This window comes from Anguilla rostrata, chromosome 1, assembly GCF_018555375.3.
Source record: "Anguilla rostrata isolate EN2019 chromosome 1, ASM1855537v3, whole genome shotgun sequence".
NCBI lineage: Eukaryota > Metazoa > Chordata > Actinopteri > Anguilliformes > Anguillidae > Anguilla > Anguilla rostrata.
This window is the reverse complement of record NC_057933.1, coordinates 6,828,821-6,856,227: the sequence shown is the minus strand read 5'-3', so window position 1 is coordinate 6,856,227 and position 27,407 is coordinate 6,828,821. Positions and strand designations below refer to the sequence as shown.

Sequence of the window (27,407 nt, the reverse complement as noted above, 5' to 3'; positions counted from 1 at the left end):
CACCTTTAGATTAAAACCTCTTTTACAAGGAATACTCACTGACATATATGCAGTAGCAGGTGGCTGTTTGTTGTCAGGAGAATTGGTGTCATATTTTAGCAAGTCCTCATCACTGTCCTCAGGCTTTTTATTATTATTGTTTTTAACATTTGTATCGAAAAAAGGGTGTGCATTTCAGCAACTTTCATTTTATTTAATAAAGCTATCAGCTATCGACTGAGAAAAAAATTTAGCGTCTGCGCACAGCCAGGGTAAACTGCAAAATTTAACGGAAACCCTGCACGTGGTAGTTGTGAGTAATATACTGTTTTCAGCCTAGAATGTCTCGAAGTTAATGTTCAGTGAGGTGCTGAATATGTTGCACAGTGCTGTTTATGCATAAACAGAGTTCATGCATAGATCTGTCTGAATTTACCCGCACGGGGGAAAGGAGGCGCTTTTGATCCGATCGCATCTCTGACAGGCTCTAGCACACAGGTCCCACCATTTTAGGGAGTCTGAGGAAAAACACAGCCTCTCACGTGAGACCGACTGGAATTAAGGCGCTAGGCTAATCAAAGACGGTCAATGGAAACCAATCATCACGCAACGCTGCCAGCGTTAGCCGAGCGATTGGCATACTTGATGACAAACGCCTCCATGGGGCGGAAACCGCAGGACGTTTCAGGCTGGGACAGAGAGAGAAAAAGAGAGAGAGAGATGAGAGAAAAAGAGAAAGGGAGAGAGAGAATGGTGGACCTCTGTATGTGTGAGACCTGTGTGTATATGAGTGTAAGAGTGTGTCGCTGTAGATACTGTATACATGCATGCACATATACAGGTTGTGTGTGGGTGTGCGTATGTGTGTGTGTCTGTGCATACGTGTGCATCCTTATGTATGGCAAACGACAGGCTTGCCATCGCCAAAGGAAGCCCTTTTTCAATAGGGCTGGGCGACACCACCGCCAACTACGCGTCACGCTACTACTACTCTTAGCGTCGAGCCACCCGCCATCCCCATGACTGTGCTTCACCTACCCAGCGTCCGATGCCACCTCCGACAGGCCTCTCCATCGCGTCTCTCCCACTGAGAGCGCAGCGGAGTCTGGAAGTGATGAGGCAAGCGAAACGCTTCGGACGCAGTGATGCAATACCGCAATAACGGAGCCTGAGCTTGACCATTAACACCCCCCCCCTCCTCCCCCCCACGACCTCCCCGTCCCCCGTCCCCCCGTCCCCAGTTCCCCCTCGAGCAGGAACTGCAGACATCTTTCAGGGCAGGGAACCTCATTCGTTATTCAGGGACAGGAAATGCAGATGGAGAACGTGCCGGAAAAAAAAGCCGCAGTGGAGCCATTGACTGAAGGCACCATTGGCCACGCTGCTGATAGATTGCTTGCCGATGCAACTTTACTCTACGCGCTACGGTGGGGGGAAGAAAAAGTGGAAATTTAATTTAAAACTAAAAAAAAAACACAGCCCTCGGGACCAATCGTTGACATTACAGATCATTTTCTGCGGCCTGGTGCCTTTTTTTTGGGGTGGGGTGGGGGGGGGGGGTGGGGGGGTGTGGGTTTCTTTTTTTACCGCGTTATGGGTGACTAACGCTTCAGGGATGTGATTTATGTGGGTGATTCACTTCCTATTTCCGCGGAGTGTACTGTGACTCAGTAATGATAAATGTCAACAGGGGAGAGAAGGCTTTTACCTGAGTCAGGTGTCTGGTTGCGATGGCGACCGCGCAATAGCAACCAAACCTTTGCTTTATATATTTATTTTTTATTTTATTTTTTGTTCTCATTTTTATGACATCCTCTGCTTTCAACCGCCATGCTCAGAAACCACCACCCCCAACCCCACCACACAGACACACACGCCCCTCTCATACCTCAGGGGGAAAGGGAAAGGGGGGGGGGGTTGGTTCTCTTTCCCTCCTCCAGCGCCTCCTGTCTGAGCTCGGGCATAACGTCGATCGCCACTGCGCTTTCCTCCGGGTTTGGTCAGACCGCCATTTTCAGAAGAGCACGTTTCCGTTTAAAATTCAGCTCCACGAATGCAAACAGCGCCATAATGGAGTAAAAAAGAAAACACACAAACGGGTTCACACCGATTGCGATCCATTCTCTGCGAGTCCCAGGCCTGCATCATCCGTCTGGCCGAGCAGCAAACGGTCAGCGCATTCAGAATATTCCTCATTGCGCCAGAGTCATTACTGTATGGCACGCGTGTCAGGGTCAGTCCTGGAGGGCCGCAGCGTCCGCTGGTTTCCAGTGCGTTTCAGCAGAAGGGATTCATTTAAGTCATCGATTGGCTAAAGCGTCCACACACCTTATTCTCAAGGCCCTAATTGGCTGCAGATTGAAAGGAAAACACAAATGCATGCAGACACTGCCGCCCTCCAGAGTTTGACACCCCTGCTCTATGCAAATTATTTAGGCCATGGTCAGGGGACTGCCTATTTATTTATTTATTTACTTATATAACCATTATTTAAGCAGGGTAGTCACAGTAAGACTGACATTACTTTTGTAAGTGAGCCCTTGGAGCCTAAATGTCTTTGGTTAGCTTCTGGGGAAGACAAGACCCAAACCCTCTGTGGCTCTTTTACACCCATGAGGGATGTGATATAAATGTCACTCTGGCTGTTAGTCACTGAATGAGTCACTGGGTCCGGTGTAAGAGAGAACCGTAAACAGCACTGCTCAGATCAGGCTCATCAGTGTTAACTCCTTTAACCCTTTTACTGTTTGAAGAGTAGGTTTCTTTTATGGTATTTTTTTTTTTTTTTTGCAGAATTATGTGTTCTAGAACTCCATGGCGTTCAGTTGCCAGTAGCGATTGTTACATCAGCGTTAGAATGTTCAGTTGAGAACATTCCCACCACATATTTGTCATTTCAAAGGGGAGCGCTATGCACATACCAAGCAGTAAGGCACAGTGGTAATTGGGCAGCAGGGACCATCACAGTCTCCGTCGATGCTCAGTAAGTAGGGATGATAGAGGGAGCGTTGTGTGCTTTCACCAGAAGAGAAAAAGAATGGCAGTAGCCTCCAAGACGTTCGTTCAGTTGTTCTTCATTGTTTTTTTTTAACCTTTTTTCTTCCAAGTTCGGAATCAAATATACGCACAAACAGTCATATGTCAGCACCCATTCCTGCACCCTCCGCTAATGATTCCCCTGGCGCACGTGATGCCCACCGGCACTGCTTTTCACAAGCCAGCTCTGCACAGACGTCGGAGGAAGCCGCTCTGAGCGAGGCTCAACAGGCAGAGCAAATCGACCAGCAGGGGTCGCTAGTGAGCAATGAAGTCACGTTATCCTGGCTGACTGACCCACCCACTCCTGAGCGACGCTACAGCCAGTTACACACGGACCTGAGGGGCTGCCAGCTACAGTCCACCGGACACCAGGACACAGAGCGCATACAGGCCTTAACACTGCGCCTTAACAAGATGAGCCACACACTAGCCTCGCCGGGGTAAAACCAAACAGTGGCATTCCCTCTGCCGGAGAAGCGTATTGGTCTCGGCTGCACCAGCTGGTGGAGAGCGCACGCACACCTGGGGCGTGTTAACTGATCAGCCCAGGTGCTTAAAGGAACTCTTTCTCTCCACAGTTCAGGGCCAAGCTCGAGGGCACACACTGAGAGAGAGTCTTGAGTAGTGTTTCATTTTGTTTTGTTTGTCCGAGCACTACAAGGCAGAGAAAGTAATCCACTGCTGAAAAGCAGGAGGAGCTGGTTCGCTGGGCCAGCTATGAGCGGGGCACTGAAAAGTTGCCTCTCAGCTGTGCTTTCCTTCGACTTTGTTATTTCAGTTTGTTGTTTTAGTTAATATTTTTTTTCCGGAACCCATGAGGGGGGAGAGCGAAGGTGTTTACGTTTATTTCATTTCGTTCTCTCTCTCTCTCTCCATGCGACAACCAACGGGGTTTCCCAGAACTGCCGCATCTCTCCGAACTGCCGCTGGCGTGTGACACGGATGTCACAGAGTTCTCACCTGTGCCAGAAGGCCAGGGGAGGGAAGGGGTCTTCCTGCGTGAGGCTCAGACAGTCTGCTTCTCCAGCCCCGGGGTCGCTGCCTGCTACACGGGTCTTCCGTGAGCCGCCACGAGCCCAGCGGGACGCCCAGGAAACCAGGCCCCGAACACGACGCCTGTGAGTCATCTGTGTTACCCGCACACTCTCATCAGGTCAGCGGCTTACCCACAATGCAACGGAGCTTCGGTTTCGCAACCGACTCTGTAACCCCCCAGCGGATTGCGCAATCCACTAAGAGTTCCATACGCGCCGTGTTCCAGGGATCAGAAAATAGGGACAGGAAGTTGGCCTCATCACTTTTTTCCACCAATCACCGAGGTATCAATTGGTAACAACAAATAGAACCATGTCAACAGAAAGTAATGGACACCTAGGGCCTGTATCACGAAGCAGGATTATGGGGTTAGCTGGGTAACTGCACTGAGTAAAACCCGGAACAGCTCTTTTTACTTCAGTCCATGGTCCAGATTTGGGAGGGCTCTCAGTTCTACTCAGTGCAGTCATCCAGCTAACTCAGTAATCCTGCTTTGTGATACAGGCTCCTAGTTACTAAACTCCTAAATCATAAAAAAACGTAAGACCAGAAAGTATCCACCAATCACAGTCAGGATTGTTATGTTTCTTAAAACCAACTTAAGCTGTTTAGGTGGAGATCCTCTCTGGATCGCATCTCCTATGTCACAAATCCCTGCAGTTGCAGTTCTGGAATTTACACATTGCAGAGCTGCAACAAAATCCCCAACATCCCACAAAATCTCTGTAGTCTCGTATTCCTTCTAGAACATTCCCATGATTCCCAACAAAAGAAAACAATCTCCGTAAGACCGTGTAGTCATTTCAGCATCGGCACAGTAGAACACATTTTCACACTGATCTGTGATTGTTGCTCTTTACCACAGTCTGCAGAATCCGAGCTTCAGGTCTCTGAACCAAGTCCATCCAAACTGTAGAGGCATTGTCTCACCACACCCGCTCTCTGTCCCACTGTCCCATTGGTCAGGGTGCCAAGGTCAAGGGTCAACGGACCTTCTCCCACTGGAGAGATTAAAGTTTTATGTGCGTGTGTGTGTGTGTGTGCGTGCATGTGCGTGCGCGCGTGTGTGTGTGTGTGCATGTGTGTGTCTGTGTACGTATGTGGCTGTCTGTGTGTGTGTGTCTGTGTCTGTGTGTGCGTGTGTGTGTGTGTGTGCGTGTGCGTGTGTGTGCGTGTGTGTGTGTGGTTGTCTATGTGTGTGTGTGTGTGTTTGTGTGTCTGTGCCTGTGTCTGTGTGTGCGTGTGTGTGTGTCTGTGTCTGTGTCTGTGTGTGCGTGTGTGTGTGTGTGTGTGTGTGCCTGTGTCTGTGTGTGTGTGTGCATGTGTGTGTGAGTGTGTGTGTCTGTGTCTGTGTGTGTGTGTGTGTGTGTCCATGCATGCAGGTCAGAGGATCTGGGTTGCTGAGAATGAGTGGGGTCAGGCACAGTGTGTTCAGATCACTCTCCACTCTCCTCTTCCAGAACAGTACCTGCTATTCCCTCATTCCTTCGCCTCCTCAGCTGTTTCTACCCCTCTCACATCCTCTCCTTTCCTCTCTTGTTCTCATCCTCCTCATCCTCCTCTTCATGAACACTTTCCCCCACTATCCCCTCTCTCTTTTCTCTCTCAAGCAGTAATTTCTTCGTATATCTGATTTCTTTGTAAATGCATAAATATATTTGTGTATTTTTTGAATGAGGTTAAATGCATATGGAACAGATAATGTTAGAACAGCAAGAAGCTGGATAATCCATATGGCCAGAAAAAAAAAAAACTGGTCAATAACTTCAAGCAGAATATAACAGATGGAATAAATTTTCGAGCATGACCAATTAGAAAAAGAAACATTTTCTTTTTCTTTTTTTTCTTGGTCTAGCCTTGTTTTTCTCTGGTTCTGTCACACCGAACAAGACAGGCATGAAGAGCCCTTTTGTTCTGACCACAAAGCTCGCCTGTTCCTTTCAGTGGCCTACAAAGCACATGGGTACCCCTCTGCTTCATCCCTTCCTCCCTCCCTCCCTTTCTCCCTCACCCTGCTTTTCTTTCTGCTCTCTCTCATTCACACCCTCTCTCTGTGTCTCTCTCTCACTTTCCACATCTCTCTCTTCCTCCCTAATCCTCTCGATCTCGCTTTCTTTCCCTTGCTCTCTTTTCCTCTTGCCTCCTTCTTTCCCCATCCCTCTGTCCTCCCTCTCCTACTTTCTATCCCACTTCCTCCCCTCCCCCTCTCCTCTCTTCGTCCACTCCCTCCTCCTCCTCTCTCCTCCTCCTCCCTCTCTCTTCTCTCGTCCTCCTCCTCTCTCCTCTTCCCTCCCTCCTTCCTCTCTTCTCTCTCTCTCTCCCTCCTCTCCTCTCTCTCTCTCTCTCTCCCTCCCTCTCTCCTCCTCTCTCCTCCTCCTCTCTCCCCTCCGCTCCTCCTCCTCCCTCCCTCCCTCCTCCTCTCCTCCCTCTCTCTCTCCTCTCCTCTCCTCCCTCCCTCCCCCTCCCTCTCTCTGTCCCCCTCCCTCCCCTCTCTCTCCTCCCTGCTTGGCGGGGGTGAAGGAGGAGGTACACTACGCTCCGGCTCTAATTACTGGAGCTGCCGAGCCAAAGTCACCCACGGAGCGCGCTCAGAAGCGCGGCGGGGAAAATTGAACAAGCGTTAGCCGTCAGTAACGGTTACGATCAGGCCCCTGTCAGCCCGTCCTGTTTATAGGCGCCGCAAATTACCGCTTTCCAAGTGGGGGCGGGGGGGGGGCCTGCTCGGATAAAATCAAAAATGAAGTAACGGGTTACCGATACGGGTTTCAGGAACGGCCCGCTAGACCCTAACCCCCACACCCCATCCCGCTTTACCGCCCCAGCCTTTAGTGTTGCCGAAACAGCCCCCGTTCACCCTCATCGCTCCCATGCCCCCCCACCCCCCCACCTCCACTGCTGGCTGAATTTCCCCTCTATTTCTGCCCCCCACTGAACCCCCTCCCCCACCTTCATTACAATGTTCCAGGCGTCAGAACAATTCACCCCCCGCTACATTAACCCTGCAGTTGAGAGGTGTGCTCCTGCTGCCGACTGGCTGCTTGCTTCTTGCTTAACCTGATAAAGCCTGACTCCATTCCTGCAGCTTGGTTTCATCTGGAGATCGTTGTATAACAGAAACTGAACAGAAGCCTTTCACAGAGGGGTACATAAACCGTAGCGTAGAGTCACTTTCCAGGCACTGTCCTGTTTCTTTGTAGCTTCCCTCAAATTAAAGCCAGGTGAGTGACTCTCTGATTAGGGATGGTGTATTACTCTGTTTGTGTGGGGGGGGGGGAGTGAGGGCGGTGTTGTGGAAACCGTATCGGGGGTGACAAGACTTATTTTGTGATTGGGTGGGTGAAAGTGACAGTGGTCAGGGAGTGTGATTTGGGTGGAGGAGTGGATGGTGTTCGGGCAGTGTGATCAGACGGGTGGAGGGGACAGTGTTGATGAGGAATTGCGATCAGTGTGCAGTGTTGAGGAAGCATGAGGGCGGAGCCCCAGAGGGGGGCCCACCACACGGGCCCCAGACAGGGGGGCCACAAAAAGGTCCAGTTGGGCCCCCTGGCCCGGCCCCTGGCTCAGAGGGACAGTGTGACAGTGAAGAGGGGCAGGGGAAGGGGCCACAGGACCCCCCACTGCCCGGGCGGCTGACTCCCACACTCAGGGTCGATTCTCCCACTTCACAGACCCCGCTCTCCAGGAGTATCAACAACCCGAAATCTCTCACCTCACCCACAAAACCCCGCCCCTCCCTCCGCTATTCTCCCCCTCTGACCACTTGCCCCTCCCTAGGGCAAAGGAATCCTGTTCCCGGAAGAGCCGCATCTATTTCTGGTTTTTATTTTCGCCGATTTCCCTGGCTGAATTAGCCAATCAGCTGCGCACACCAAAGCTACTTATTTGTTATCAATAAATAGCCTTCAAATGTCAGATTTTGCTAATTTTGCTAACGATTGGGCTACTTAAATTATATATTACAAGCTTATGAAAAAATATGTGGATTTCATATAACAAACAGAATTTATTATATGAACTCCAGAAAAGGATATGAAAGGACTGGGATACTCCTGGAGAGCCTGGTCTCTATTTTTGAAATAAAGACCCTTTCTCGCTGGGGGAAGTGGAGGGATCGCGGGACCGTGACTTACACTGCACGTCTACGCGGATGGACTTGATGGCAGCGACCCCCACCCCGTTCTCGGCCTTGCAGTAGTAGCGCCCGCCCTGCACCCGCTGGATGCGCTCGATGCGCAGCGTCTCGTTGAAGATGGACGTCTCCTGGAACTTCTCCGAGGCGCTGCCCGCCGTCTTGGTCCATCGCACCTGGAGGAGGCGGGAGGCGGGATGGGGGAGGGGGGAGGGGGAGGTGGGAGGGGCAAACAAAAGATATTGAGCCGTCAATCATCTGCCACATCACGCACGAGGCAGCTCCGGGAAACAGGAAGTAAAGCGCGGCCTGAAAATAATTTGGCGTGGGGACCGCGTGGTTTGCGGGAAGCCCAGAGGACGGGGACTGCGTGACGAGACGGGGGGGCGACCGCGCGCGGGACTCCTTATTTCCACCCGCCAACGCTCGTCATCTGTAAAAGTCCAAAAACGGCCGCCGCTCCTCGTGATGCCGCGGCCCGTGAAACACGCTGCGCTTCCCGCCAGCCGCGCGCGGGCTGACTGGCGCGCAGATTACCGCGGAGACGGCTACAGTCACCGCCGCGGCAAACGCCGCTAATGAGGCCTCGTTAACCCGCCGGCAATTAACCCCCGGCGATGATTAACCGCCGTTCATTACCGGGGAGGCCGCTCCTGCTAGCGGCGGCGGCGTCGGCGGAGCGAGCGAGCGAGCAAGAGAGAGAGAGAGAGAGCATCGCCATGGCGCGCGCTGAGGGGCAGGACGTATATATATATATCTCTCTGGGATTATTGGATTACCCGCCTTGTGTAAATGACGCCTTATTTATTCAGGTTTGTTTGTTGGCGGATTTGGAAACAGCTGCCTCTCATTGATCAGGACGGGCAGGGAGCGGAATTAAGTGCAGCTTGTCAATTGTTAGCGACTCCCTCCAGAGCGACGCACGGGGGGGGTGGGGGGGTGGGTAGCAGCGCGGCCTGCATACAGATGAGGCCGAGAACTGTGGCAGACCCCCCCCACCTCCATGCCCCTCGTCCCCGCTCCACCGCCCCACCCCACCCCCCAAACACAGCACAGGTCTGCCACAGAGCAGGGCGGGCGGGGCCGACCCGGTTTCTGGATGGATGTGACCCGAGGGATAAGGTAAGGTGAACTTCTGCACCGTGACCTAAAATGGACCTCGACCTGGAAAAATCCAATCAAATACTTGGCACTGAGAACAAACAAATGCCTGGCACAAACTGCTGGTGGGACTGCTAAGGTAATAATGCAACGGTGAACCTTACTGGCCTTACTGTATGTCACATGATGTGGCATTGGAAAGGGGCATTGTGGGCGTTGGAGTTTTAGAGTGCTGGAGTTTAGTGTATGTTGCGACATTAGTAGGAACCAGTACTGTGACGTGTCATGTGTGATGTGAAATAAGCATGTAGGGTGTGACTGACATACTTTGACAACACTGGGTATAACTGGGTGTTACTGAAGTACAGGGTATAATGTTAAAATCAAAAGGTGGTGTTACACTTTGTGATGATTGTTCCTGTGACCCTGGGGTCATGCTCAGGCCTAGCGATGGGAGGGGTGTCCGACAGGAGGTGTCAATCAACTGCCACCATGTGGGGCTTGAGAGGATTCTGTTTCTACTGAGCAGAGGGCAGCTCTACCTTTGGAGCTCCAGTACAGTCAGTGGTGTGCTGATGAGAAAGAACAGAGCAGAGAGAGGGAGAGAGAGAGGGAAAGAGAGAGAGAGAGGGAGAGAGCGCAAGCGAGAGACAGAGAGAAAGGAGAAAGAAGAAAGAAGGAGAGAGGGAGAGCTAGGAAGAGAGACAGAGAAAAAAAGGGAGACAGAGCAAGGGAGAAAGGGAGACAGAAAGAGGTTAGAGAGCGAGGTTGATGCTTCTCTCCAGTCTCTTCTTCCTCTCTCTCTCTGTCTCTCTCTCTCTGCCTCTCAACAGAGGCTGTTGGCGAGCGCTCCCCCTTGCACTTCATTTGCTGTATTTCTTTCTTTTTCTCCTTTTCATGTATATATATATATATTTTTTTTTTTTCCGCCGCCTCCGCCGCTGCGGAGACAATCCGCTCCTCGTGTCTTTGTCGGGGTGGCGGACTGCGCGCCGGTCGGGGCCGTCCGCGCAGAAAAAGGGCGAAGGAAGCGCGAGCCGCTATTGATTTAGCCTGAAAACACAGCTCCGCTCTTTGTTCCGCAGGAATCCTTCAAGAGAGAAGCCCCGCTATTAGCACACCGCGACCCTCGTTGTGCGGCTCTACCTACGGCGGGAAGGCGATCTTTATGAGCCCGGGCACGGAAGGCACATAAAAGACCGAGAAAAGGACCACCAGGGCTTAAGATACTGATAATAAGACGGACAAAGAGTAAGTACACCGGAGAGGTCAAATAACGTCTGGCAGGGGATTGTGTTGTAGGCTTCGTGGTTTCTGCTCAAGGGTATGCGGCTGCTGCTCGTCTGTGCTTTTAACAGGTAAGGCGAAACTCTTCAGGCTTTACCCCCCCCCCCCCCCCCCCCCCGGAGTGCACGGGAGGGCACATTTAGCAGAAAGTTCTCCTTACCCTGGCAATGACACCGGGCCTGCTCGTGTTTCATTTAACACGCAAATCCTTCGGAGCAACACTGCATGATGTTCCCTTATCTGCAGACGGGATCGTTCGGAGCGTATTGACCGAGGGGGGGGGGGGAGGGTTGGGGGGGAGGAGAACTCGCTGTGCACATTTGCCGTGGACCGCTGCCATGCCCGCGACAAGACCCCCCAAGGACAAAACCCCCGAGCAAACAACCTGAGTGTGAGGACACGGTCGCTACGCGGAGAGCAAAAAAAAACTCAAAAACAAAACGAGCTCTGCGTTAGCCCCGGAGCCAGGACCGGAACTCAGCGTCCGTTCGGCACAGACAGGCACAGACAGGCACAGACAGGTGCGACGCCAGGCCCTGTGTCAGAAAGGCTCCATGTGTGTAAGAGTTTGTGTGTATGTATGCGTGTGTGTAAGAGTTTGTGTGTGTCTATGCATGTGTGAGTGTGTGTGTGTAAGAGTTTGTGTGTGTGTGTGGGTGTGTGTGTATGTGTGTGTTTACTGGGCCACAGATACTCCCAAGCTGTGACTGACTGTATGAGTCAGGTAGGCAGCATTCACAGATCTAGGCACTGAATAAAAAACAGCAGTCAGTCAGGACTATGGTTGTAATGCATTTGCTTGCTGCAATATTTACTTGCATGCCCAAGGGCCCGGCGGTGCATGGTATTCGACCCTTAGTCCCTTTCTGCCTGAAGCCGCTACCATCGGGTCACAAACGAGGGCAGCTTCAGGGGGCTGGGTCTGATGTGGAAGCACAGCCCTCAGGCAGGGTTTTCACCGAAAAGCAGGAGCTCTTCACCACCTGGACGCCACTTAAATTCGGCCGTCGGCCTTTTTCCCAAAACCGGCCCGGGAGGCGGTGACGCACGCAGCCTTGGAGAGCCTTGTGTTCCGAAGGACTCATTACCCCTCTGCTCTGAGCTGCACTGATTATGGGGCAGGCGGGAGAACGGGCGGGGCGGGGGGGGGGCAGTTCTGGGTCATCGGGACCCCGGTCCTCTTAACTCGCAGACTGACAAGGTCGCGGGAAACAAAGGGAGCCAAAAAGCGCTACTTCAGCGCAAGTGCACCGCTCCTGGGTCCGAGTGCGCTGTCTGAGAGACTCTGCGCTCACGTTCACGCAGACCTTTTTAGCAAACCGTGCATAAAGCGTTTATAAAGCACCTCGATGTAGGACTGCTGATCTTAGGATCAGTTTTGCCCCTGAGGTCCACAGTGAACAGTTAGGAATGTGGACGGGAGAGTGCCTGATCCTGGATCAGCACTCCTACATCTTGAGACTCAGCGTTTCTTAACCCTCCTGTTCTGTTCATTTTTTAGGTACAGCAAAAATGTTCCCGGGTCAATCCCCATACAGGGGGGGGTTTGCAAATACATTAAATGAACCATTTTCATTTAAAATGTTGATTACACTAATTAAGGCCAGTAGAAGACGTTTCATACTGAAAAAATAATTTTAAGTATTTTTCCTAGATTTTCAAACTTTAAAAAGGGTCAATTTGACCTGCAACATAACAGGAGGGTTAAATTATGGGTCAGGACCCAAAATAGGTCACGGGTGTGTATGAGGTGGGTCCCAAAATGAGGCTGTGTTCCACTAGGCTATGCTAGAATGTGTATTTGACAGGTCCCTGAAAAGGAACTACATTTCAAATTTGGGTACGGATACTAAAAATAATAAACTTTCGGTCCCGACGTTAAAGTTTAAGAACCAGTGCCTTAAGACGCTTCATGAGAACAGCACCTGTACATTAACATAACAAGTCGAAGATAATCAGGGTGTCTACAGCAGATACTGTAAAAATATCTCACAACATTCAGCGCACCCTCAACTTCAGCCTCCTCCAAATGACATCTTACAACCCCATCCGTTTGCCTACCGAAGTCATGGGAGAGAAACGGAGTGAAAGGATCATCCCCACCTAACCCTAACCCCCCCCCCCCGTACAGCGGGAGCATTTAAAAAGGGTATTTGAGGGGGGCAGAGTCTCGTAAGAGCGGCCTCTCGGCTGGGGGGGGGGGGGTGCGGCAGGTACATCGAGGGCGGTGCGGAAAGGTCTTAATAAACGGCGGGAAAGATCACCGCGAGCGGCGCGGCGCTCACATAATCATTCTTCACCGTCTCAAACATTCGCTCATAAAATCCCGTGTTAAGCTAAAATAAACTTACTGTGGCAATAACCATTTTCATTATCCGTCTGCGGGAAGGAAGGAAGAAGAAGAAGGGAAAAAAAAAAAAAAAGGCAGCGCTCCGAGATTAAAGTGGAGAAGACAGGCATTAAGCAATAAATGTCTCCTTATGGATCCTGACGTGAAATCGGCGTCGTTGAGCTCGAGGTAATTTATGGCGGCAGTTAGGGGAAGGAACGGGTAAAAGCCTCTCTGCTGGAAGGGCTCCAGGCCTGAGCTCAACCGGAGGAATGATAAGTGGGGGCGCAGGTAAACGCAGGGGGATGGAAGAGCCCGTTCGGGATCAGTTAGAGGGGGGGGGTTGAGTCACTTGGGGATGAGTTATGTGGGATGAGTCGGTCCTTTGGGGGGGAAGTATAATTTTAGGGTGATTTTGCAATAGGTAAATCTGGGACTAATTTGGTGAGGGGGTAGTTACAGCATGTTGTACAGGCCAGGCTTTTGAGGAAGGGCACTTTTATATCGGTCAGTGAAGGGTGAGTTTTCAGCAAGTCACTTTGGGATTAGTTATTTAGTTGGGTGTGAGTTATATGGGATGAGTCTTTTGTTGAAGGTGAGTCGGTTTGTCTCCTGGATGTATACAGGAGCCGCCGTTGCATCCTCTGCACAAGATAGTTAAAAACGATTACTCAAAATGCCCACCTGACAACGTGACTCAACACAGCTACCTCTGCGGCAGCCATGACCCGGCTTATCTTCTCGGGGGCTGGACAGGGTGTGATATTTCAAAATCATAAACAGCGGTGGAGGTGAAAGCGTGACCGTAAGGGGAGCCGCGGGTGATGTCACTGCTGATCAGGTGAACCGCGGATCGCTGAGCGAACAGAATTGGACCCGCCCAAACCCCGCTGGTGACAGAGGGGAAACGGGAGAAGCCTAAAGTGGTCTATGCGGATTCAATTACACGCTCCAGAAAGTGCTGGACTCGCGTCCCAGAAGTGCGCATTTCCATCAGGTCTGAACTACAAATCCCAGGAGTCTTGTAAGTCCTATTCCCAGAAGTCTTCCCAGAGCCTCTCCGTAGAGCCGGGAGTAGATAACGCTGTCAGCCCAGCTAAATCACGTTCTGAATTTCAAACACGTGAATAAAGCATTTTATCTTCTGGTAGATAAGGGGGAAATAAAAGAACAAAACTAATCAACTCTGTACAAAAGGATGGCCCTGATTTTTTTTTCTTTTTTTTTGTTCATTTCTTACAGTAGATTTTCTGGGCTGGCGAAGCTACAAGGATGTTCTGGCTCCAGAGTGGGGTCTGCGTTCTCTTTGTGAAGCTGAAGTTGTGTGTCCCCATCTGCGCGAGGCCACGGCCATTAGACGGGGAGGCCAGCTGAGCTCCTGTGGGGGGGGGCAGCTAATTGCAGAGTTACCAGGGGTGGCAGACAGAGGCGGGAGCATTGAGAGAAAGCAGCGATTCTTTAGAGAAATCTCTCTTTCTCTCTCTCTCTCTCTCTCCATACACACCAATCCATACACTTTCCCTTTTCTTTCTCCCCGAGCAACTGAACACACAAAATGTAGAGATCACGCCGGGCTATTGGAAGCGGTTATACGGTACACAGACTCCAGTCGGGTTCTCTCTCGACGCTGAGGTACTGAAAACGCTCAGGTCTGAAAGCTCTCCGGGGGGCATCTCTGGGGCCTGGCCCCCCCCTTCCCGGATGTCGGAGCAGGGGTCAAACACTGACCTTGTTTGCGTCTCAGGCTGGTGCAGTCAGTGCCTCTCCGAGTCTCACCGGCATCTGATCTTCCTCACTTTCAGACCACCATCGATCCGCCTCAGCTCACCCCTCAAGGACAGGGAAATCCGACCTGACCCCACCCTCTCTGTGCTCCAACCCCCCCCCCAACCCTCGCACCCCCTACCCCTCGCCCCCCCTCAACTCCCCCCACCCCCCCCGGTTTCATCCTCCATCCTCGGTCCCTCCTCCCTTCCCTTTCCTTTTTCTTCAAAAACAACATACAATGCCCCCCACCCCCGACCCCCCCCGCCCCTCGCTTTCCCTCCTTGCACCGGCCACACAGCCCACCACCACCACCAACCCACCCTGCCCCACCCCCCAACCCCGCATGCCTCAAGGTTACAGTGACCAGACCCATGAATTAATAATCCAGGAGAAAAAGATCGGTTTCAGAAAAGCCATTTGCCACCCGATTGTATTACTAAAAGAGACGGCAGCAATTTGATAGGAATGCCATAGGACGCAGTAAATCAGCGCGTTGCGCTAAGTTAACTAAGAGCCCCGCCCTGCAGCTGCTCTGAACAGCGCTACAGAATCCTTCAGCGTTGACCTTAGCGCACTCAATATCTTCTGTTCTTTCTCTTTATCTTTTTCTTTAAAAAAACCAAGAAAAAGACCCCAACCGTCTGACCGTCCCTTCCCTGATAGCATCTTTGAGCGGTAGGCCGCAACGGAACCGTTCTCCACGATGGCCGCCCTGCTCAAACGCCCGAGTTCCAGAAGGTTCCGGCACTTTTTTAAACCCCCCCCAACCCCCCCGTGACGATCGCCGTCCGCGTCGGCAAACACTGACCCGCGAGGGCAGCCAGAAATGAGAAAACGCGACCGGGCAAGCGAGGAACATCTGAGCGCGTGCAGATCCCACGTCTTCATACCGGCGGGGTCCCCCCCCCCCGCACTCGACAGGCCTGCGGACGCGCGGGATTATGGGGGCGCGGCGGCGGATTTGTCACGGCTCTTTGGAGATGGTCTGTGTGTAAATATAATATACAGATGGGGGGAGAGGCTTAGGGGACAGGGGGGACGGGGGGACGGGGGGGACGGGGGGGGGTGGGTGAGAGAGGGAGACGGTCACTTTCATCAGGGTCACACTCTCCTCTGCCGACTCCTGTGTTCCTCACAGTCAGGCGGTACGGAATATCTGTTATATATAACCCAGCACATCACAACTCCCAAACATCTTAACACACAGATACTTCAACTCCCAAACATCTTAACACACAGATACCTCAACTCCCAGACAACTAAACACACAGATACTTCAACTCCCAGACAACTAAACACACAGATACTTCAACTCCCAAACAACTAAACACTCACACCTCAACTCCCAAACAACACATACATACCTCAACTCCCAAACATCTTAACACACAGATACCTGAACTCCCAAAATTTTTAAAACGCATACAAATCAACTCCCAAACAACAAAACACACACACACATCTCAACTCCCAAACAACACATACATACCTCAACTCCCAAACATCTTAACACATACATACCTCAACTCCGAAATGTCTTAACACACACACACACACACACATCAACTCCCAAACAACAAAACACGTACACACATCTCAACTCCCAAACAACACATACATACCTCAACTCCCAAACATCTTAACACATACATACCTCAACTCTCAAATGTCTTAACACACACACACACACATCATCTCCCAAACAACTAAACACACACACCTTAACTCCACGAATAAACTTATGAATACATCTTCCTACAAATCTAAACTCACATACCTCACCTCCATACCAAATAACTCACCATACAGCACACATAATACCTCCCACACAACAAAAAACACAAATTTTATCAAAAAACAATTTGCCAGAAGAAGAAAATAGTCACCAAATTTTAAATCAATCACCGGGCTCACAAACCCCCAGTAAATGATCGCATAAGTATGGTCATGGTGTTAAGTTGAATTGAATATGCCGTTCGAACGTACAAAGATACTAAGAAGCTCAAGGAGAGCTTGGCTCTAGAAAAGCAGGCTATACACAATCAGCTGGTTGTTCCAGGCTACATACAGGATGCATGTCAAAAGGCCGATAAAGGCGGTTTCCCCCACAGGCACATCTCGACCTACATGTCCAGGCCCCTTCCGTACTGCCCACTTTGCTTCATACACCACCCACATAAACACAACAACGGCAGCAACAACAACAGCAATAAACGGCTGCACCTCGCAGGTCACTTTGAGCGAATTAAATCGCTTTTGACTCGATATACGAGTTTTACACTTTGTCAAACCGGTGAGAGACGGGGGGTGTGGGGGGGGGGGGGGGGGGCGGGAGGAGAGAAATGATTAGATTTCGCTCTGTTCTGTATGGATTACAGCACAACCCCCTTTTTCAATCCAATCTTCTCAAGCTAAGGTAAACAATCAGTCTTGATAAAGGATTGGATAAATCCTCAATCAGACTCATTCTCTGTAAAGCGTCCTCTATAACTGGAGCTCACACCACTAAATTGGATCCTCCTGACAGAGGGTTCGGCACATTCCTGGGTGCTTCCACAAGCCATCCCAAATTCCATCAGTCAGTCGGTTGGGCTGTCAGTCGGACGGTTAGCCAGTTCAACAGGCAGGCAGTTAGTCGGTTGGCCAGTAAAACAGCCAGTTCCTGCCCAGCCCGAACACACCAGAGTTTAACCCAGCCCAGCCCAAAGACGTCAGAATTTAACCCAGCCCAGCTCAAACACATCAGAGTTTAACCCTACCCAGCCCAAACACATCAGAGTTCAGCTCTGCCAGCACACAACCTTTCTACTACATTAAACGACAACTACACAACCCAGCTTTCTACTGGAAAAAAAAACAGCTGCAAACAGCTCACTTGCAAAAGCCTCAGCTTCATTACCATTTTGCATTTGTAAAGGAGCACCGGTGCCAGACTCTTCCTGGTGTGATGACAGGCAGCGGGTACCCCAAACTGCCCGGGGCGTGGGGGGGGTTCCCCTCCTCTGCTCCCCAGCCAAACTGCAGGCTCGGAGTCAGACACTGTTTGTCCTGTAATGTCCACAAGTCTCCACCGGGGGTTCCATGAGCAGATGTCAGCACGCCCAGACCAGGGGAGGGGGAGGGGCGGGGGTGTTGCTGAGAGGGCCACCCCACCGACAGAGAGGGCAGGAGAGTAAGTCTGTGTGTGTGTGTGTTTGTCTGTGTGTCCAAACCCTGCTCTGTGTGTGTGTGTGTGTGTGTACGTGTGTGTGCACTCAAACTCAACCTTACTGTGTCTCCATATGTATTTCGATGTGTGTGTGAGCTCACATACACGTGTGTGCACATGTAAGTGGTGCTTGTGTGTAAATGCATGCATGTGTTTGTGTGTGTGTGTGTGTGTGTTGGTATTCCAAGGGCACAGAGTGAATGGGAGGCGGGTACTGTGCCAGGGCTCCATGACAACGCACCTCCAGATAGTGCCAAGCTCAGAGAGGGACTGAATGGGGGAAAGGTCGCCATGGCGCCCTCCTGCATAATTCCAGCCCTCCCGGAATCTCCTCCATCAGATTCCACAGCCTCAGCGACTCTCCTGCCCCATTACACGCACAAACACACGCTCTCCACCTACACTTTCACTGACAGACTGACAGACTGACTGACTGACTGACTGACTGACTGACTGACTGACTGACTGACAGACTGACTGACGCACAGACAAACAGACAAACAGACAGCTGGACTGACGGACAGACAGACGGACGAACAGACAGACAGACAGACAGACAGTCAGATAGACAGATAGACAGACAGATAGACAGACAGACAGAAACAGAAATGTCTGTTTCTGTTTTGACAAACCGAACATATTAAATTTTCAGAGAGCCGGATTTTTTCACACCTGCCCTACGAATGTCTTCATAAAACTTTAAAGGCTAAAATCACACTGAAGTACTGCTGTAAAACTGCCCTAAACCTCATAAAATGTTTACAGATGACAGAATCACTTAGATTTTCTGTTTATTTGAGTGACAGCGAGCAGAAGTGGTTCTGTGGCAGTGCAGGGTAATCCATCTCTGCTCCGAACTCAGAACACAACGCACAAACAAAACATAAATGCACTACACACACACACACACACACAGACACACACACTCACAGACACAGACACACACATGCACGCACACGCACGCACACACACACACACACCAACCATATACACACTCACAGACACACACACACACAGACACACACTCACAGACACGCACACACACACACACACACACACAGACACCCTCTCTCCTCTCTCCCAGCTGCACCCTGGGAGCTCCACACACACAGACACACACACACACACACACACACGCACACACAGGCACGCACGCACACACACACAGACCATACACACACACACACACACACACACACACACACACACACACTCATATTTTTCCTGTATAAATACAGGCAGGCGCGGCTGCTGCGCGTAGCCGTGGAAACTCAGTTTTTAAAATGCAACTCCAAACGCCTCGAGCGAACGCGTGTAATACAATCACCGGCACGCTGCGGAGTCAGCGGGGGGCGAACAAAGAGGACACCCCAGTGTGGTTCCCCGTTCCTCTTTAATCTTAGAAACCCGTCCTAAAAGAACACAGGGCGTACCAAGCCCTCTGCGCTGCGCGCACGGAGGCATGGACGTCCGTGTGACTGCAAAAAGCACGCCTGACCCTCAGAGGAGCCAATCAAACGGGCTCTTCCTGGTGTCTGAGTGAGCTGATTGGAAGCTCAGAGCGTGGGAGGAGTCAGTCACAGTTTGGGGTGTTTGTTCTGAGCCACCTGCAGATATGCTAAGTAGCATTAGAGGGGTTAAGTGGGTCAGGGGTGGTTTGGGAGCAGTGATCGCTGGTCATGTTTAATTCATCCTGACCCCGATGCTACCTGGACGGGTGGCCAAATGGGGGGGGGGGCGGGGCTCGCAGTCGCACCATTCCCCCCATCCTGAGCCAAACTCTCCCTGCATATTCATGCCTTCACCAGGAGGGAATTTGGTGGAGAATATTAATGCAAGGAAGCCGTTCTTACCAGCACAGCTGCCCACTCTGCCGACACCCCCAGCAACACCCCCCCCCCCCCCAACCCCAATCCCTGTCTGGCTATACATTGGTATTAGTAGCCATGAAAATAGACATTACCCAAATAGAGCCTAACACAAAAGAAATCCAGAGTCAATCAGAGGAGGGCAAGAGCAAACAGGCTGGGGAGGGGACAGGAACAGGGGGCTGGGGGAGGGGGTTAAGGTGAAGCCCTCTCTCCTCTCTCCCAGCTGCACCCCAGGAGCTCCACACACACACACACACACACACACACACAGAGCGGGTCAGGTGTGTATTTCTTGTCGCTGATCCAGGGCAGCAGCCAGGGGAGGGAGTGCCAGGTTTGCAGGGTGCATTCTGATTAAGGACATAGCTGAACACACTCTGCTGTACAAGAGCTATACAAACACGCAAGCAGGAAGACTCTGTTTACGGACTGTCACAGAGGAAGACAAACAGGCCTTTCTGTTGGGTGAGTGGACGAATTCTGGGGTGCCTGGGACATGGTACCAGTGTGGGGAGTCTGGTATGCGCCACAGAGGGCGGGGGGGGGGGGGGGAGGAGGAGACAGTTTTGCAGTGGGAGGGGTCAAAGTACTTTGGGATTTCAGGTACTGTTCATACTGCATGGACCCAGAGAAATGGGGTGGCATCAGTGATGGTGTGCCAGTCATTACTTTGGAGGGTGTCGAGTGGTCGAGGCTGGTACCTGTGGTCGAGGGTGTCCTTTAACCAGACACTGCAGCACCAGGGTGTCCCCCTCCCGGATGGTGTAAATCCTCTCGCTGATGTTGTCCTCCTTCACCACGCAGGCCTGCCCCGAGTGCACAATCTGAGCGTTCGCTGGAGCTGCAGGGACACGGAGAGACAGAGACGCCATCAGGGTCACCCCAAAACACCAGCCTATCACCCCAAAATATCGGCCCATCACTCCAAATCACCAGCCAATCACCCCCACAACACCAGTCCATCACCCCAAAACACCAGCCAATCACCCCAAAACACAAGCCCATCACCCCCAAAACACCAGCCTATCACCCCAAAATATCAGCCCATCACCCCAAATCACCAGCCAATCACCCCCACAACACCAGTCCATCACCCCCAAAACACCAGCCTATCACCCCAAAACACCAGCCCATCCCAGAAACAGAGACGCCATCAGGGTCACCCCCAAATCACCATCCCATTACCCTAAATCACCAGTCCATCACCCCCACAACACCAGCCCATCACTCCAAATCACCAGCCCATAACCTTAAATCAGTCCATTACCCCAAAACACCAACCTATCACTCTAAATAACCAGCCCTACACCCCAAAACACCAGCATATCACTCTAAATCACCCATATCAGAAACAGAAAAGAGACAACGAGAATCATCCTACACTGTGACACCAGCCTATTCCAGAAACAGAGACCCTAAAACACCAAAAACATGTTGCATAAAACTTTGCTTACCATTGATAATTTTGATTACGCACATTTTTGTAAGGAATATTAAGCGATGGAGAGAACTGATGTCTCCATCGGAGCCACACAAAGACCCCCAACAACACCAGACACAAGCTCAGCCATAACACGGGTTTCCTCCGGGTATTCCCCGGTTTCCTCCCACCGTCCAAAGACATGCCGGTTAGGTTAACCGATAGGTCTGAATTGCCCCTAGGTATGAGTGTGTGAGTGAATTGTGTGTGTGCCTTACGATGGAATGGAAAACTGCGCAGGGTGTATTCCTGCCTCTCGCCCAGTGCATGCTGGGATAGGCTCAAGCACCTCCTGCAACCCTGACCAGGAATAAGCAGGTATAGATAATGGATGGACGGTTGGATGGATGAATGGATGGAAAATTGAATTACCATGGAAACCTCTTCAGCATGTTGCTGCTCACTTGGCGAGCAGACAATACGTTAGCACTTATGTCTAGTGCTACCTAGCTAGCATCCACGGTACAGCTATAAGTATATTTCCCCCATCTCAGTAAGCAGCCATTGAAAAGCTTTTAACAGCAAAGCAACTGGGAGCAGAATTTAAAAGACAACTGAAAAAAGGAGGCACATACAATCGAAAAAAAACCTAAATTGGCTGGCTTTTGTAAAGTGCAATGTATAGAATCTTTAGGCTATCTTTAGTGCAAGCAGGCGAACTGCATCACCCGCTAACAGTCAATGTAGCCAGAGCAGGAAAGCAAGAGGTGCAAGCCTGGCTGAACTTCAGGAAACAAGCTAACAGAAGGCGAGGCTGTCACCTTTAGCTTCTCTGGCGTAGCTAGCAACATGTATAATTTAACAAAGTCCGCTCCTGGCCTGACGAGCCAACCAGCTAAATTAAATCACTCTCCAGCTTCACACAGACCGAAATAATAAAAAATACATACTAAACTGTGAAATAATCCAATCAGAGCACGGCTTTGGCTCGGGATTAGTCGAATAACGATCACATCTGGGCTATGAAGTCTTTGAAGGTTTTTTTTTTTTTTTTTTTTGGTTGAGTGGGCACTGCGACAGGTGGTTAGGGCTGTGAAATACAATTAATCCTGTTTTAGGTTTGGTGAATGTTGTAACGTATTTAATAAATCACCAAACTTATTATTAAAATATTATATTTAAAAAATGGTAATAACTATTAATTCATTTTATTATAACTGGTTAGGAACTTTACTTGGCATCTGAAACCCGAGGAACAGGTGGAAGAAAAGGTGATTTTTTTTTTTTGTTGAGAACCCTGCTTTGAACTCAGCCCTATTAAAGTTTTACAACACGGACATGTGACGCTGTATGTGAACAAAGAGCAAAAGGACATGACAAAGGGAGAGAGAGTCACAGACACAGCAGGAGAAAAAAAGGACAAGAGGAAAAGAGAGGGAAGGAGGCAGGAGAAGAAAAGGGAGAACTACGGAACGGTTCGGATGGACAGGAAGAGAAAGAAGTGAGGAAAAGGGGAAGAGAGCGAGAGAAGGGAGAAAGAAGGTTCGATGGAAGGAAGAGAAGAAGAGTGGAAAGGGGAGAAGGAGAGAGGAGAACGATGAGGACAGAAGAGAAAGAAGTGAGGAAAAGGGGAAGAGAGAGAGAGAAGGGAGAGAGGGAAACAGAGACAGAGGGAGAGGGAGAGAGAGACAGAGCCCTGGACTGGATGGCGATGTGATGGAGGGGGCGGAGCAGAGCACGCGCGCGTGCGGTAGTTATTGATCGCGGGCGGGGAGCTCGCGTGCGCGCGTTCAGAAACGTTACCATCTGCGGGAAATTACAGAGAGCGCGTTAACGAGAGAGACACAGGCAAGCAGCCGTCTCTGCGAGCCGCGTAAATTACCCTCCGCCGTAGCGCTTTATTAGCACATTAGCGCACCTCGGGGGGGCGGGGGGGCATTCCAGCTGGGCGAGGAGCCGCGCGGCGCTACGGTGCTAACACGGCCTTCCGGGGGCCATCCTAGTCTCTCCGCTTTGGTGAGGGACAGCTGGGGGGAAACAACCGCTCCTGATCGCCAACCACATCCCCCCCCCCCCCCACACCATAAGGATCCACTCACACGCCTCTAACCACAACCCCCTCCCATTCTTCTCACAAATCAGCCCAAGGGATTCAGTTCATAAACCTCACTGACCCCCCACTGCAAGAGTTCTGACCACAGAAGAGTAGGGGGTCAGGCTCTCACCCTACATTTAATAAATCAGGTGCTGTGGCTGCACCACATCGTCACGGAACGCTCTACGGTTGCCACCTTTCAAACCATAACCAGAGACGAGATTCACCGATCGCGACAGGTACATCGGTAACCACGAGCAGAACAATGCCGACGGTTACCGGTGCGTAGTCACATCCCTAGCTCTCTGCGAGGTAAGGTGACATCCTGTTTGCACTGCGTTACCCCTGCTGTATTATCTCTGTCTTAGCCTCGACCCGCATGCTAATACATGCTAACCCCCGCGCACATCAGAGCTTCATCAGGGGATGCATCTGAATCACGTCCCGGGCCACAGCTGCGTCCAGCAGCCCGTGCGAAACAAACGAAAAAGAGATCATCTGAATACAGACGGACACGGGCGACAGTGCTAATAATCCGGGGATTTGGGCCCCGTGGATTTTTGGGACATCGCTCAAGCGTTGGAGCGTCCCGTTCGGTAATTATTCCTGGCTGACCCTTCGCATATCACCGGCCCCTTTATGATAATCTCGTTTTTTTGTTTTTTTTTCCCTTTTCCCCCCACTGACCGGAGGACAGGATGAAGCCGCTAGAGGGGTCACTAATCGAGAGCGAGCTCACCGGCGGGGCTGCACCCCTGTTGGTGGGTAGCGTGGGGGGGGGGGGGGCTGGAGCTCAATGGAGAACAGAGGGGGGAGGTGGGGTGATTGGGGGGTGGGGGGGGGGGGGGGGGCGTGAGGGAGGGGGGGCCAGGTGTGAGGGAGAGGAGGGTGGGGGTGTGAGGGGGGGGTTAATGCAAACGGAGGGCCGGCTCCTCTGCCCAGAGGTGAAGCGGCGCATTCAGATGGGGGATAATTGACACTTTTCACCTCGTTAGCGTGTCCAGCACTGAGGCGCTCTCCAGAGGGCCCTGTGGGTGAGGCGCTCTCCAGAGGGCCCTGCGGGTGAGGCGCTCTCCAGAGGGCCCGGTGTGCGGTGAGGCGTTCTCCAGAGGGCCCTGTGGGTGAGGCGTTCTCCAGAGGGCCCTGTGGGTGAGGCGTTCTCCAGAGGGCCCTGCGGGTGAGGCGCTCTCCAGAGGGCCCTGCGGGCCACGCAGAGTCCCACTGCCTCCGGCTGCAGGGCCCTCTGTAGCCCAGCCTGACAGCGAGAAAGGAAGGGGACGAGGGAGAAGAGAGAGAGAGGGAGGGAAAGAGAGAGAGAGAGAGAGAGAGAGAGAGAGAGAGTGTGGCAGAGAGACAGGAGGGGAGGAAATAGAAGGAGGAAAGTGTATATGTCAGAAAACGAGAGGAGAGGAGTGGTGAGGAGAGGTGAAGAAAGGAACGGAGAGGAGAAGAGAAGAAAGAAGAAGAGGAGGACGAGAGCAGAGGAGAAGACAGGAGAGGAGGAGAGCAGACAAGATAAGACGAGAGGAGAAAACAGGAGGGGAGAGAAGAGGAGAGGAAGTGATGAGGGCCAAACAGGGAGGAGGAGGCGGTGGGGGGGTGGAAGATGCATGAGGAGAGGTCATGGGTGTTGTGTGAGTCATAGCAGAAGTTGAGAACTGAACAGGGATTTGTAAGTGATGAACAGCGTGGCTTCTGTAAACTCTGGAAAATGACAGCCATAAACTCTGGAATATGGCTGCCCTGACTCCTCTGTGAAAACAGGTTTTATTCGTCCGTGTGGCTGTAAGTTAAAGTATAAGGCCTGTATATACGTCCCCGCTGTATCTGTAACATGGGGAAGTCCCAGGATACACCTAGCCGCTTTTCTGTGAAATGACAGCGAGTGCTATATCCTCGCTGCTGTATTATATCTTCATCCACCGTTACCACTCCCTTTCTTTTCCTTTTTTTTCTTTCCCCTCCCACGCTGTATTTGCTCTCTTATTTTTCTCTTTCACTTTCCCTTCATCCCCTCATCTTCCTCTACCCACCCCTCCCCCAGTTCTATTTCATTCCCTCTCTCATTCTCACTCTCCCTCTGCATTCTCTACTTCTTGCACTCCCTCCATCTTAATGTGAAATAATTTTTAACGTTTTTAAAAAATGTACTTTCGTGTACAAAAATTTACTCGGATGACGGCTGAGGTGCCATGTTCAGAGTAAAGTCCCCCCTGCTCAGTAACAGGTTTTCTCACTGGAACTGGAACCCCCCCACCCCACCCCCTCCACCTTGAGTTCAGAGGGAACACTCACCCGCAGGTCCCATAAGCACTAACAGCCTCCTTGGGGTATCCCCCCCCCTTCTTTCTCTCTCTCTCTCTCTGGTGCTTTACCTGAACTCTGCCTCATTGTTTCCCAGACTTTTCAGAGAGCGCCCCTTCCTCTCCGTGTCTCTGGTGCTGTGACTCCACTTGTCCTGGGCATAAATCACTGCCAGCGGGCTCAGCCATGGAGCTCCACCCCAGCCCCAGCCCTCATGTCTCCCCAAAACCCGAGCCGAGCTACACTCCATTTATAGACTCCCTCCCGTCTGCTGGGTTATCTTCACTGTGATTCTGTCTACGTATTATTTTTTTCTTTTTTCTTCTGATACTTATCGACATGGTTATAATAAAGAGTACCTAATCAAACTGCTAACTCAAATATGGTTTTCTGTCAGAGAAATGCTGAAAGCAAGAACAAAACGGAATATGGTTTGGATGGCCTGGTCAGTGAAAATGCAGCTAAAATGCAGCTTATCGAGGTGTTCTTCAGAGGAAAACACCTGAACAACTATAAAGAGCACAAGGGACTTGGCTCAGTATGTAGCTGTAATTAGACACCAGTGCAAATCAAGAAAAAAAAACCCATTTAAAACTAATTTATTAGAAAAACTTTTTTGCGGTACATTTTCATTTAAAATAATCAGTTATTCAAAATAACTGAATAAATTAATTTTGCTTGTCCAATCCACATTTTCAACCTTTTATTTAATTGTGTGATTTAAAAAATGATTAAATTAAGTTACATAACATGCCACAGTGAAACAAATGTAATTTTACTCTGAAAATATAATTAAATTACTACTGGTTAATATGCCTTGTAAAACAAAATTTGGCTTGATAAATTATTTTAAATTATTGCTAAGCCAGCTGAATTAATCATCAAACTGAGGTAAAGTAATTCGCCCTAAATCAAGATAAATAATTATGTACGTATGTATCTGACATCACAGTACATCTTAAAATCTAACAGGAGAGGGTAAAGTCTATCATAGTTAGTAGAATGCAATGTGTCAGTTTGCAAAATATGAATGCATTTGTTACTAAAGCGTTAGGTTGAGCAGCATATTGGTGTGGGTGACGAGGACCAATGGCATTGCACTTATTGACATCACATCTGGGTGACACCTCATTGGTGGCACTACTGAGACTATAAAATAAATATGCACGAAAACCTGGCTTTTAGTGGGGCTGGCGTTTATGAAATAAGGTGACTTCTTGCTCAGCAAAAGAGACAGGGTAACAGATTGTTCCCACAGACCCAGAGGCTTAAGTAAGGGAGCTTTACTCGTTGAAAATTTAATTCACTTCAAATTAGATGCGTGTATTCTGTGATTATGTGCTTGAAATTAAGCATTACAACTTTGCACGGGTGGATTATAATTAACTGTCAACGAGACGAGTGCAAGTTCAAGGTGCACGGCGCCTAAATGAAGCTGTTGATTGTCGAGTTGTTTATCTTGCATTTACTGATGTATACGGACAGATCAGGTTATAAAAAGAAGCAAAAAAAAAAAAAGTTCATCCTTGGAATTAACCACTCATCCCCTCTCCTGAGGAATTAAATTAACTCATTCTTACAGAAGTAATCTTATTTACAAGCGTGTGTTCATCGATAAGTGTTCAATGCGCACAACCTTGCTTATTCAGCAATTATGTGTTTGTTCAGCGCGAGTATTGAACGGTAACTCACCGTGGCAAGCACTAATCAAGATCAAAGGTAAATTATTAGAGATCGGACAGGCTGCTGTGGATATCTTTGTCGATAAAGATCCACAAAAAATACAGATATATTTATTAGTCTGTCAGAGCAAAGCTTATTTCAATTGACTGCTAGCTTGTCT

At 50.6% G+C, this 27,407-nt stretch overlaps 1 protein-coding gene across 1 annotated transcript in view; it reads right to left on the bottom strand.

Moving 5' to 3' along the window:
• LOC135239039 (MAM domain-containing glycosylphosphatidylinositol anchor protein 1) overlaps nt 1-27,407 on the bottom strand; it is a 170,551-nt gene that overhangs the window by 98,445 nt on the left and 44,699 nt on the right. The window contains exons 3-4 of the mRNA XM_064307432.1: nt 20,447-20,586; nt 8,184-8,358 (exon numbers count right to left, since the gene is read on the bottom strand). Of these exons, the coding sequence (XP_064163502.1) occupies nt 8,184-8,358; nt 20,447-20,586 (315 nt within the window). The remainder of the gene's footprint in view (nt 1-8,183; nt 8,359-20,446; nt 20,587-27,407) is intronic.